General features: G+C 44.0%; 1 protein-coding gene across 1 annotated transcript; it reads right to left on the reverse strand.

Moving 5' to 3' along the window:
- Window positions 1–2,808: 2,808 nt before the first annotated feature.
- rergla (RERG/RAS-like a) lies at window positions 2,809–12,665 on the reverse strand. The gene is made up of 5 exons (XM_055652889.1): window positions 11,494–12,665; window positions 11,323–11,379; window positions 9,393–9,466; window positions 7,299–7,447; window positions 2,809–5,735 (listed from the first exon to the last, which is right to left on the reverse strand). The coding sequence occupies exons 1-5, from the start codon at window positions 11,543–11,545 to the stop codon at window positions 5,465–5,467; spliced, it is 603 nt and encodes a 200-aa protein (XP_055508864.1). The 5' UTR covers window positions 11,546–12,665; the 3' UTR covers window positions 2,809–5,464.
- Window positions 12,666–13,125: the final 460 nt, after the last annotated feature.

Raw genomic sequence — 13,125 nt, forward strand, 5'->3', positions numbered from 1 at the left:
GATAAGGGTGGAGGGGGGGGAGGAGTGAGGGGAAGGGGGGAATGGAGCATTACCTTAACTTGCAGAATTCAATGTTCATACCGTTGGGTTGTAAGCTACACAAGTGGAATATGAGGCGCTGTTCCTCCAGTTTGTGTTTGGCCTCACTCTGGCAATGGAGGAGGCCCAGGGCAGAAAGGTCAGTGTGGGAATGGGAAGGGGAGTTGAAATGGTTGGCAACCCGGGAGATCCAGCAGGGCTTGGCGGACCGAGCGCAAGAGTTTGGCGAAATGCTCGCCGAGTCTCGATTACTCCCATACTTCTGTTTCGGAAGTGATTACAGTTTTCATTGATTGCACAAGTGAGGATTTTGTTTGTACTTCATGCGGCCGTGTGGGTTTTTTCCCAGGCAGTTCGTTCCCCAGCTACATTGTAAAAAGGTCAATTGCCTGCAGTTTCTGTGGGTGACGGGATAATAGGGGGAGTTGATGGAAATGTGAGTGCGTTACAGTGGATTAATTGGGAGGTTGGCTGGATTGTTCTAGGGCTGGTGTACACTAGACAGGCAGAATAGCCTTCTTGTATGTTGTAAGCAAATATGCCAAATGAGAGAAAATTGCTCAGACCGAAACATTTTTCTACTTTGTAAATGAACAACTATAATGAAACACTCAAGGGTCTTGGTGCCATTGAGTAATACAGCATAGAAACAGGCCCTTCAGCCCAACTTGTCCATGCCGACCAAGATACCCCATCTAAGGTGGTCCCACCTCCCCACGTTTGGCCCATATCCCCCCATATCTTTCCTGTCCAGAAAAAGTTATTATTCTCTTTAAAGTCTTGGAAGGGAGGCAACGTTGATGAAAAAAAACTCGACTTGTTATTTAAAGTCTGGCAGACAAGACAAATGGGTGCACCATATCTGCAAATCAAACCGAGAAGGCTCATTTCTGTAAATAACCCCGTCATGCTGGAATCTTGCCATTACTTGTCAGATACAGTAGATTATCGTCGAAAGCTTGCAGATAACGTGGCCTGCCTCTTCCATCAGCGATGAGATGACGAAGCAACTGTCGTCTGGCTTTGTCTGTGACAGGAAGGACATTATTGCCATAGAGGGAGTGCAGAGAACTATGATTCCTGGGAGTCAAGTAGAAGAAAGAGGGACTTGGTAATGAAGGCGAAGATTGAGTGGGGATCTTGCCTTACAAAATTCTTATTGGTCATGGGAAGATTGTTCCCGATGAAGTCCAGGACAAGGGGTCACAGCTTAAGGATAAGGGGGAAATCCTTTAAAACCGAGATGAGAAGTTTTTCACACAGAGAGTAGTGAATCAGGAACTCTCTGCCACAGACATTTGACTTTTCATTGCTAGAGGGAGTACATTTTGGAGTGTTGCATGCAGTTACGGGATACTGGTTGGACAGCCCATTAATGGCGGTGCAGGCTCGAAGGATGGCCTAGAGGTAATTTCTATGTTTCTATGGAGCGCTAAACCAGGAGAGGTAGATCGAACAGACCTAGATTGTGTTCTCCATTGGTTTTGAGGAGACTCAGGATCAAGATGCAGTACATAAGGCTACACTTGGATGAGCAGTTCTGGTCACCCCCATTACATATGGGGTGGGAGCGACAGTCAACAACCTATTTTTGTTCTCCATTGTTTAGAAATATCAAAACGATAAATGTTGAGACATAGGGGTGGGTCAGAGGGGTTGGAAATATCAAAGATAAGTTTAAGGTGAGAGGGACAAAGTTTATGAGATGTGCAGGGCAAGAGTTTTCCACAGATGGATTTTTCCACCATTTTTCACTTGGGAGCCTGGATCGTGCTGCCAAGGGTGATGGTGAAGGTAGAGACAATAGTGTTTAAGAGGCTTTTAGATAGTCACGTGGATATGCAGGGAACAGGGGGACAATGGATCACGTACAGGCAGAGATTAGTTTAACTTGGCATTTTGTGCAGCATGGACATTGTGGGCTGAAGGGCCTGTTCCTGAATTGTTCTATGGTCTAGAATAGGTGAATGGTAGAATTTTTAGGAATGTGACGTGAAGGTGGCATGGTGGCGCAGCGGTAGAGTTGCTGCCTTGCAACGTCAGAGACCCGGGTTCGATCCCGACTACAGGTGCTGTCTGCACAAAGTTTGTATGTTCTACCTGTGACCTGCGTGGGTTCTCCCAGGGTGCTCCTGATTCCTCCAACACTCCAAAGACGTACACGCTTGTCGGTTAATTGGCTTCGGTAAAATTATAATTTGTCCCTAGTGTGTGTAGGATAGTGTTAATGTGCGGGGATCGCTGGTCGGAGCTGCTCGGTGAGCCGAAGGGCCTGTTTCTGTGCTGTATCTCTAATCTAAACAGATTAGTGGGGAAATAATTGGGTAGTGTGCTTGCATGGGCTCAAAGGGCCAATTAGCCTTTGTTACACTGAAATCTGAGAGGGAAGTTCTTCCTGGTGGCCAGTGCACTGTAGCGCAGCGGTAGAGTTGCTGCCTTATAACGCCAGAGACCCGGGTTCAATCCTGACCACGGGTGCTGCCTGTACGGAGTTTGTACATTCTCCCTATGACCGCCTGGGTTTTCTCCGGGTGCTCCAGTTTCCCCCCACACTGTGCAGAGGATGTTTGTAGGTTAATTGGCTTCTGTAACTTGTCCCTAGTGTGTAAGGTAGTGCGATTGTACGGGGTGATTGCTGGTCGGAGCAGATTCGGTGGGACAAATGGGCTGTTTAACATTAAGTCTAAATTAAAGATGTTTCAAATATTACCCCAACTCAAAAAGAACGATAGTAGAATTTTGAAAAAAGCTTTCTGTGCAGCCAAACTATTTCAGACAGATCAACCTTTAATATTCACAGGTAATCTCTGCCACAATATTACTTAAATAGATATCAAAATATATGACAATCAGATCTGACTGCACAATTCGACTTGAAACAATAATATCAATATGTTTAAAAGATGATATATCAGAATATCACAGACAGTCACTTTTTAAAATCATTTCTGGTCACTCCATTACAGGAAGGATGTGGACCCATTGGAGAGGGTACAGATGTGGTTTACCAGAATGATGACTGGATTGGAGGGTATTAGCTACAGGGAGAGGTTGTTTTCTCTGGAATGCCGGAGGTTGAGGGGAGACCCGATAGAAGTATATAAAATTATGAGCAGCGTAGATAGGGTAGATAGTAAAGGGCCTGTCCCACTTAGGTACATTTTTTAGAAGACTGCCAATGACTAGGACAATGGAATTCACTGAACTCAGCACCAGCGACCAGCTACGTTACCTGGCGACAACCTACCACAGCCCAAATTGTCGCCACTGTCTCCGAAAGCCTGTAGTCGCCTAAGTGGGACAGGCCCAACAGTACCATTTCCCAGAATTGAAATATAACATACAAGAGGGTATAGCTTTAAGTTGAGAGGGGCAACGTTTAAAGTGGAGGGTGCCTGGAACACACTGGCAGTGATGGTGGTGGAGGCACATACGATGGTGGTGTTTATGACAGTTTTGGATAGGCAGTGGATATGTAGGGAATGGAGGGATATGGATCAAATGCAGGCAGCGAAGAGGTGGACTCAGCATCACGTTCGGCAAAGATATGGGTAGAAGGGCCTGTTCCTGTTCTAGTCTATGTTATAGTGACTCCTGGGGTAGGAGGTGGGATAGACCAATGAGCAACAGCTCATTTAAGATAGACACAAAATGCTGGAGTAGCACAACGAGACAGGCAGCATCTCTGTAGAGAAGGAATGGGTGACGTTTCCCATTCCTTCGTTCCAGAGATGCTGCCTGTTCCACTGAGTTACTCCAGCATTTTGTGTCTATTGTTGGTGTAAACCAGCATCTGCAGTTCCTTCCCACACAGCTCTTCATTAAACCAGTTTTAAGGCTCCATTATTCTCTCCTCACAGATGTAGGTCAGGAATGCCAATCAGACCAATCCTTCTGTTTAGAGCCCTACGGCCAAACTCGGCAGGCAGACCAAGATGCCCCATATACACTAGTCCCATCTTCCCAGCTTGGCCCATATCCATCTAAATGTTATACCTATCCAAGTGTCTTTTAAATATTTAGTTTAGTTTAAACATACGGCATATTTCTATAATGAATGTTGTTATAGTACCTGCCAGAACTACCTCCCGTGAGAGCTTGTTCCATATACCCACCACCCTCACAGTGAAAAGGTTGCCCCTCAGGTTCTTAATAAATCTTTCCCCTCATCTTAAACCTATGTCCTCTGGTTCTTGATTCCCCTTCTCTGGGTAAAGGACTGTGAATTCACCCTATTTATTCCCCTCATGATTTCATACACCTCTATAAAACACCCTGCGCTCCAAGGAATAAAGCACAAACTCTTCATCTAAAAAGAGACATCAAGTAATGTTAATGCTGGCCAAATTGCAGAGGCCCGGACACCAAAACTGAGTAAGGGCTTCTGGGCTGCTAGGCCATTTGGTCAATTTAAATATGCCTTCTGCAGAAATAGGACAAGCTGTAGATTAGTGCCACTTTGTCTAGAGCCTAGATAAGAACTGCAGGAAGAGAATGAAACATCTGCAGATCCTGACAATTAGGTGCAAATTGCATGGAATGGATTGGTTGAATGCAAACCAGACATACACATTGTATGTAATGTTGGAAAGCTTTAGTTTGCTAGATGTTGATTGGATTAATTATTGAGCCTTGTCTGGTTTTCTTGAATGTCAAGGCACATGTTGCGATGTTTGCTTCCTTTCAGAAACATCGTTTGAATACATTGTATTAGTCACTGTATTATTGGGTTTGGGAAAGTTTATCATGTACTGGGTTAATCGATATCTGTTATTGAACAGTAAAGAGACAACCCCTATGTGGTTCGGGCACCTATAAAAGACTGCTCACACGAGGTCCTGTGTCGATCATCTGGGAGAATGCTTAGGACTACGTGACCTTCTGGAGTGTCTCTGCTTGAGCAAGGCTAAAGAGGGCTTGATCAGGCAGACACAAGGATCAAACCTGTGGTGGTTAGGTATAGTAGTGGAACTGCAATTGTGTTTTGCCAAAATATAGTTTAGATGCTTGACTCAGTGATTTTTGACTGAAACTAGACTGGGGGGAAGCTTAGAGCTATTTACAGTAAGAGTATTGACTTCTCTGTTGATGTAGAATGATCAGAAAGGTTGGAGTCACCAGGTATTATTGCAGGCTGTACACTTGTCCCAACATAAGCAACAAGGTTGACACAAAAGCTGGAGTAACTCAACGGGTCAGACAGCATCTCTGGAGAAAAGGAGTAGGTGACGTTTCGGGTTGAGACACTTCTTCTTCAGAAGAAGAAATCTGAAGAAGGGACTCGACCCGAAACGTCACCTATTCCTTGTCTCCAGAGATGCTATCTGACCCGCTGAATCACTCCAGCTTTTTGTGTGTATCTTCGGTTTAAACCAGCATCCGCAGTTCTTTCCGACACATAATCAACAAGGTGGTTTACGTGGAGCTACACGGACTTTCTTCTTTTACCGAACACATTGTTGATGAGCTTGGCCATCGACTTTGAGCCACTGGGTCTCCTCCTGCGATTCCCACTTGCGTTCCTGATGGCCTTTGAAAACATCGTCCCGACCTCCTGCCGATCTTCAGCTGCCGACAGCTCGCTAAAGTGGCATTTGTTTTCTCCGGCGAAGAGCATTCCTTCTTCCTTCCTCACCTCTCTCACGTGACACAGGTCTTGCTTATTGCCAACCAAAACTATCACTGACGTAACATCTCTGTGCAAATTGAAGGCAAATTTCAGTTTGAAAGTCCAAGAGTGTTTTACTGTCACATGTCCCAAACAGAACAATCTTACTTGCAGCAGCACAACAGAATATGTAAACATAGTGATCAACATTATCAACAAAAAGTTCACAGTATATATATATATATGAATATAGGAGAATAGGAGAGAGTAATGGGCGTGTGAGTGAGAAGATTTTATGCCCCTGTCCCACTTAGGTGATTTTTAGGCAACTACGTCACATGGTCGCTGGGGTGTCGCCTGTATGTTCGCGAGTAGTCTCCTCAGTCGCGCAAAGAATCGTAGCGTTTTTCTGGTGGCCGCTGGATTTTGAAATGTTTAAAACTTTTCGTTGACAGCCGGCTTGATGCTAACGAGCATAGCTTGACCTCCTGACGTAGGTTGTCTCCAGGATGGCGTAGGTTGTCGTCGGTGCTGACTTCAGTGAATTCCATTGGTGACTACCTACGTCAACCGGCGACAGGTACCGGCGACTGAATGGTCTTACCTTGCCGTAGTTTGTCGTGGGTGGACGTAGGTTGTCATAGGTGGGACATCATAATGGGTCGCCGGTTGTCGGTAGCTTGCCGTAGCTGGACGTCGACTAGGTAGTAGGTTGTTGTAGACATTGTCGTAGACATTGTTGTTGGGGGGGTCGAGTCGATGTTTTTTCGGTGACCTTCTACGACTATCACAGTCGCCGAAAAAAATCGCCTAAGTGGGACAGGCCCGTCACAGGGAAACGTAGGGGGAATATGGCGCATATATGTTGAGAACCAAGATAGATTTTGGCCTTCTCATCATTGAAAACAATAGACATATGGATATGAACAACAACGCAAATCCTATCTAGCATTGGGGCGGCCCAGTGGCGCAGCGGGTAGAGTCGCTGCCTCACAGCGCCAGAGACCCATGTTCGATCCTGGCCTCGGGAACATGTGGGGTTTTCATGTGTGGGTTTTTTACATGCGTTATTCTACCACCGTGACACTATCTTTGACAGAGGCTGGAGGTGAAAAGGAAACTAAAGGTTGTCGGGTAAGAAGAATGGTGTCATGAAATGTGAAGGCAGAGAGAGAGATCGAGGGGGAAGAGGACAGGAGGGAGGGGAAAGAGGCAGGGGGGATAACAGGGAAATGGGGACTGACAAGATAGAGGGGAATGGAGCAGGGTAACTGATGCTTGCTCAAATCCAGCATCTGCAGTTTCTTGCGTCTCCCTATGAAATTAATCTCTGGAGTGTGGTTACAGTTTGTGCACTGTGGCTGTTCGACAAAAATACAAATTAAAGAGAGTTATTTATCAGGGAGGGATATGGAGCAAGCGCAGGCAGGTGGGACTAATGTAGATGGGACATGTTGGCCGGTGTGGGCAAGTTTGGCCGAAGGGCTTGTTTCCACACTGTATCACTCTATGACTCCAAGAGACTGCAGATGCTGGAATCTTGAGTAAAACAAGAAGTGCTGGAGTAAGTCAGCGGCTCAGGCGGCATGTGTGGAGAATATGGACAAGTGGCGTTTCGGGTCGGGACACTTCCTCAGAATAATACACTTACCTTTTGTAAATTTCACTGTTCGTTTCTCGTAGTTGTTTAATGAGAGTTCTTGCTGAGATAAAGGAGGTTCGGTCACCAATATCATACACCACAACAAACCCGTCAGCCCAGTTCACCTGATCATTTAGTAACGACTTATTCTCTAAATTCTAGAAGAAAAAGGACACGTTACAAAAGAAGCGCATTTTTAACCATGCCGTCAATGTGTTAATATTCAATTTGTTAATAATTAATTCTGATCGATTTGTTGCAGTTCCAAAGTTATTTCATTGAATACGTTCTAATTCCCGGGATGGCGGGACTGTCATATGCTGAGAGAATGGAGCAGCTGGGCTTGTACACTCTGGAGTTTCGAAGGAAGAGAGGGGATTTTATTGAAACATATAAGATTGTTAAGGGCTTGGCCACGCTAGAGGCAAGAAACATGTTCCCGATGTTGGGGGGAGTCCAGTTTAAGAATAAGGAGTAAGCCATTTAGAACGGAGACGAGGAGGAAACACTTTTTCTCACAGAGTGGTGAGTCTGTGGAATTCTCTGCCTCAGAGGGTGGTGGAAGCAGGTTCTCTGGATGCTTTCAAGAGAGAGCTAGATAGGGCTCTTAAAAATATCGGAGTCTGGGGATATGGGGAGAAGGCAGGAACGGAGTACTGATTGGGGATGATCAGCAATGATCACATTGAATGGCGGTGCTGGCTCAAAGGGCCGAATGGCCTACTCCTGCACCTATTGTCTATTGTCTATAATAAAGTGCAAACTCAAGTCATGTGGGTGACATGGAAACAAGAAGGCTAAAGCATTTGCCAATTAACGTACAAGTAGAATATATAATGAGGCTTTGGAATCCATTGAGTAAAACTGAAATACTATTGACATTAACAATATGTACGTATTTGATTAATTGAAAGATACAGCATGGAAACAAACTCTTCCGCCCACCGGGTCCACGATGACCGTCGATCACCCTTACACACTCATTTTGTTATCCCACCTTCTCATCCACTCCCTACACACCAGGGGTCAATTAACCTGCAACACCCACACATTATTGAGATGCAGGAGTAAACCGGAGCACCCCGAGAACAAGGAGAACGTGCAAACTCTACACAGACAGCCCACAAGGTCAGGGTCAAACCTGGGTCTCTGGTGCTGTGAGGCAGCGGCTCTACAATTGCACCTCTGAAACATTTCAGCTACAAGAGGAGGTCGAATAAACTTGGGATTGTTTTATCTGGAACATCAGAGGCTGAGGGAAGACCTGATATGAAGTACATGCATTTATGAGAGGCATAGATAAGGTAGACAGTCTGAACCTTTATCCCCGGTTGGAAATGTCAAAGAGGGTATAGCTTTAAGGTGAGAGGGGGTGTGTTTGTGATGTGGGGGTTGTTTTTTTTTACAGAGTAGTGGGGGCCAGGAACATGCTGCCAGGGGTGGTGGTGGAGGCAAATGCTACAGTGGTGTTCAATGGGTTTTTGGATAGGCACATGGATATGCAGCTAATGGTGGGATATGGATCACTGCAGGCAGAGGAGATTAGTTTAACTTGGCATCATGTTCGGTACAGACATTGTGGGCTGAGCAAGCTGAGTTAATGGTGCTTCCAGTTTATGAACAGAATATGGATTGCTTATTTTAGAACAATTTACAGTAGCAACATACCCAGAGGCCATGTAACCATTCTGATACAATACAAGACAAAGTGTCTTTACTGCCATCAGAGTAATGTCCTCTGTTCCATAAGACACATGTTGTCACAGTGACGCAGCCGGTAGAGCTGTTACCTCACATCGCTAGAGACCCGGGCTCGATCCTGACCTCAGGCGCTGTCTGTCTGCATGTAGAGTTTGCACGTTCTCCCTGTGACCACGTGGGTTTCCTCCGGGTGCTCCGGTTTCCTCCCACATCACAAAGACATGGGGATTTGCAGGTTCATTGGCCCTCTGTAAACTGCCCCCCTAGTGTGTGCGGAGTGGATGAGAGAGTGGGGTAACAGAACTAGTGTGAATGGGCGATCGATTGTGGACCGGTGGACCGAAGGGCCAGTCTCTACACAGTATTTCTGAACTTAAACTCCAACTCCAAAGCAAGACTTACTTGGGAACATGGATCAAATATTTCTAAATTAATTTGCCGTCCATCCACAGATAAACGCTTTTTGTAGATGCACTCTGCAAAAATAATGAGTTTAATAACATTATTACACAGCCATATTTCAACTCCTGCCCCCGAACAAAGTCGGGTGAACAATACCACACGCAGTTCAAGATGTAAACACTGTGAGCTGTAACCCTGTAACCCATTCGATCCTGAACTTCAACATACAGTCACATAGATATTTCACTTTTATTATGTGCAATTTCAAACTTGTACCTTCATACTGCATTTCAATAATTTTTCATAAATAAACAACATAGATAATAAATTTATGAAAAATCTTTATTCTCATTTTTTAAATAAATATTTCAATTTTATTAGCAATTCAAAACTTGTATCTGCATATTTTTTTCAATGTTTTTTATATAAATACCAAAAATCAAAAATAAATACTTCTCAATAACGTTTTCATCTTTCAATTTTATTGGCTGCATTATGAAACTTGTATTTATGTCTTTTCAGTCTTTTTTGTGAATAAACTAATATTTTTTTTAAATATTTAAATTTAATTTGCAATATAAATCCATAGATTTGTTAATAATTTTTTTCATTTTTTTTTCATAAATCAATTTGGTTCATAAATATGTTTTTTTTTCCATGAATGATTATCCCTCCTCATTCTGCTATAGTGGATAATTGGCAATAACAGACACCAACCTCCCCTCCGTGGTCCGTTATTGTGAGAGTATATTGCATTTAGTTTAAGGGTACAGTGTGTAAACAGGCCCTTCGGCACGCCCAGTCCACTTCATCTGTCGATTACCCGTTCACATCAGTTCTATGTTATCCCACTTTCTCATCCACTCCCTCCACACTAGGGGCAATTTCCAGAGGGCTAATTAACCTACAAACCCACACGTCTTTGGGATGTGGGAGGAAACCGGAGCACCCGGAGGAAACCCACGCGGTCACAGGAAGACGGGCAAACTCTACACTCAGACAGCACTCGAGGTCAGGATCGGACCAGAGTCTCTGTTGCTGAGGCAGCAACTCTACCAGCTGTGCCACACATTTGATTTAATGAAGTTATCCCACACATCTCCTTTAAACTTTGCTCCTCTCACCTTAAAGCTATGCCCTCCAGTATAGATCGGGTTGACAGTCACAATGTGCAAATGTCAACGACTAGAGGACACAGCTTTAAGGTTAGAGCGGCAAAGTTTAAGGGAGATGCGCGGGGCAAGTTCTATTTCTACAGAGGGTGCTGGGTGCTAGGGGTGGTGGTGGAGGCAGATACAATGAAGGCAAGCATATCGTATGCCTTCTTCACCACACTATTTACTAGTTTTGTGTATTTAGGTGGATATGGGCCAAAAGCGGGCAAATGGGACTAGTTTGATGGGGCATTTTGGTTGGCATGGAGAAATATGGGCAGAACATTATAGACTTCAAGTGTTCAAGAAGGAACTGCAGATGCTGGAAAATCGAAGGTACACAAAAATGCTGGAGAAACTCAGCGGGTGCAGCAGCATCTATGGAGCGAAGGAGAGAGGTAACGTTTTGGGCCGAAACTCTTCTTCAGACTGATTATAGACTTCAAGATCCCTTTGTACATCAACTTCCAGCATCTACAATTTTTTTTTTAATGTATTCCTTACCAAACTATCTGCAGTTCATAGTAGTCAACTACCCTTTAATGACATTCCAGGAAGCATTTTGCATGCTTTCAAAAACATAAATGGATTTAAATGTCTAAATATTAAGACACATCCCACAATTTATTTTCTTGCTAGTAGGGTTCACTTTGAAACAAATCCCTCCAGCTCTTGCAACCCGCACATTAATGCATGAGTTTTTCAAACCGAGCTGATATTTGCAAGAACATATTTCCTGCAAGCTGATATTTGCTCTAAATGACCTCCCAGCTTACCTGAATTGGACGCATACTCGCCAATAAAACGCTTGGTTAGGAAACGCACGATTAGCGCTGCAAACAAACAAAAACACGCGAAAATCTTGTTACAGTCACGAATGCAGAGTGTGCTCTTGCAGAAATGTAACTTAATGTATGAGGGTTGTTTGCAATGCAATGTTTGCCTACCTGACTTCCCGACCCCTTCTGATCCCAACACAGCGAGTTTGATCTCATTCATGCTTCCGACGCTGTGAGTTGCAGTCAGCCTTGAATCGCTTGCAGGGAGCTCTTACACATTAGCGCTCTCTCTGCATGGACAGAGCCACCGCATGCATGTACGCCAGACCCTTTTGAGGGAGCGCACCGCCTTGCGTCACATGCGCCTGTCGATCATCTCTCCCGGGGCTGCGACCTACTTTATTGCATTTGAAAATCTTGCATCTTTGCATTCCCTTGAGGGGCTGGATAGATCCTAACTTCTGCATCTGCAATGGAAACAAAATAAAGGAACCAAAAATAATCAGAGATAAGACTTTTTCCATGCAGTATCTTTCAATCAATTCAGAGACTTTTCTTAAAATAAAAGAACATATAAAGACATTTCAGATCTAAATTATCACTGACACTGCTGTACCTTCCAATTAATTCAAAGTTTTTCTTAAATAAACACAGAATTATACAAAGGAACTGCAGATCACTCAGCATTATCACTGGCACTGCAGTATCTTTCGATCGATTCAAATTCATTTTTTTATTAATAAATATGAAGTGAAATATGTAAAGAAATTGCAGATCACTCTGAATGATCACTGAATTTGTGCTGAATGAATCCTGGGCTGGATAAAGAAAATAAGGCGATTGACAGTAACACGTGGGGATATAAAAACAAAACGCTGGTGTGGTTTCTTGGTTTCTTGGTTTCTTGGTCCTCCAAAATATTCCAAATGGAATTTACACTGGAGGTGGTGGAGGGCAGACTTAAGCCAGAAAGGGTTTTTGGGAAGAAAGAGCTACCTTAAATTTAGTTGCATCTGGTTGTGTAACTATGGTAGGGTGAAGATTATTCCATGCTTTAATTGTGCGGGGGAAGAACGCATTGCTGTACACATCTATCTTGGTAGCTGGAATCACAAATTGGATCAAATGCCCTCGTCTGCTCCTAATTGGTTTGGGTTTGGTATAGGTCTTGTAATCTATATCGAGCTGACCATTTAAAAATTTTGTAAAAACAGGTCAAACGGTGAGCTTCACGTCTGTCTTGGAGAGGGTTCTACCCCAGAGAATTCAGAAGTTTGGTAACACTCGCTTCTCTCTCATAGGTGTTAGTAACAAATCGAGCTGCCTGTCTTTGGACACGTTCGATGAAAGAATTGTTTTTGTTTGTGTATGGGTCCCATGCTGCAACTGCATAGTCCAAATGAGGTCTAACGAGTGTGGTGTGCAAAAAAAAAGCAGAAAGACTGGAATAACTGCAGAATGGAAAGCTGACGGGGGGCGATACTAGAATACTTTAGATGCTAAGAGAAAAGTATTATGTGTACATTGAAAGACGTGATCAAGGCAAAGATGGCATGGGATATGACAGATAACTCATGAGAGAAGAGTCCACTAGGTTTCCATATCAATATTGTTATTGTACATTAGCGTTAGATAACAACCAGAATAGTTTGAACTGGAGAAATTATGTACTGGGCCATGAAAGGAATGTAGAGGTTAAATGCACAGTCTTTTACCCAGAGTAGTTCAGTTTAGAGATAGGCCCTTCGGCCCATCGAGACCGCACCGACCAGCGATCACCCTGTACTTTAGCTCTCTTCT

Source organism: Leucoraja erinacea, chromosome 22 (genome assembly GCF_028641065.1).
Source record: "Leucoraja erinacea ecotype New England chromosome 22, Leri_hhj_1, whole genome shotgun sequence".
NCBI lineage: Eukaryota > Metazoa > Chordata > Chondrichthyes > Rajiformes > Rajidae > Leucoraja > Leucoraja erinaceus.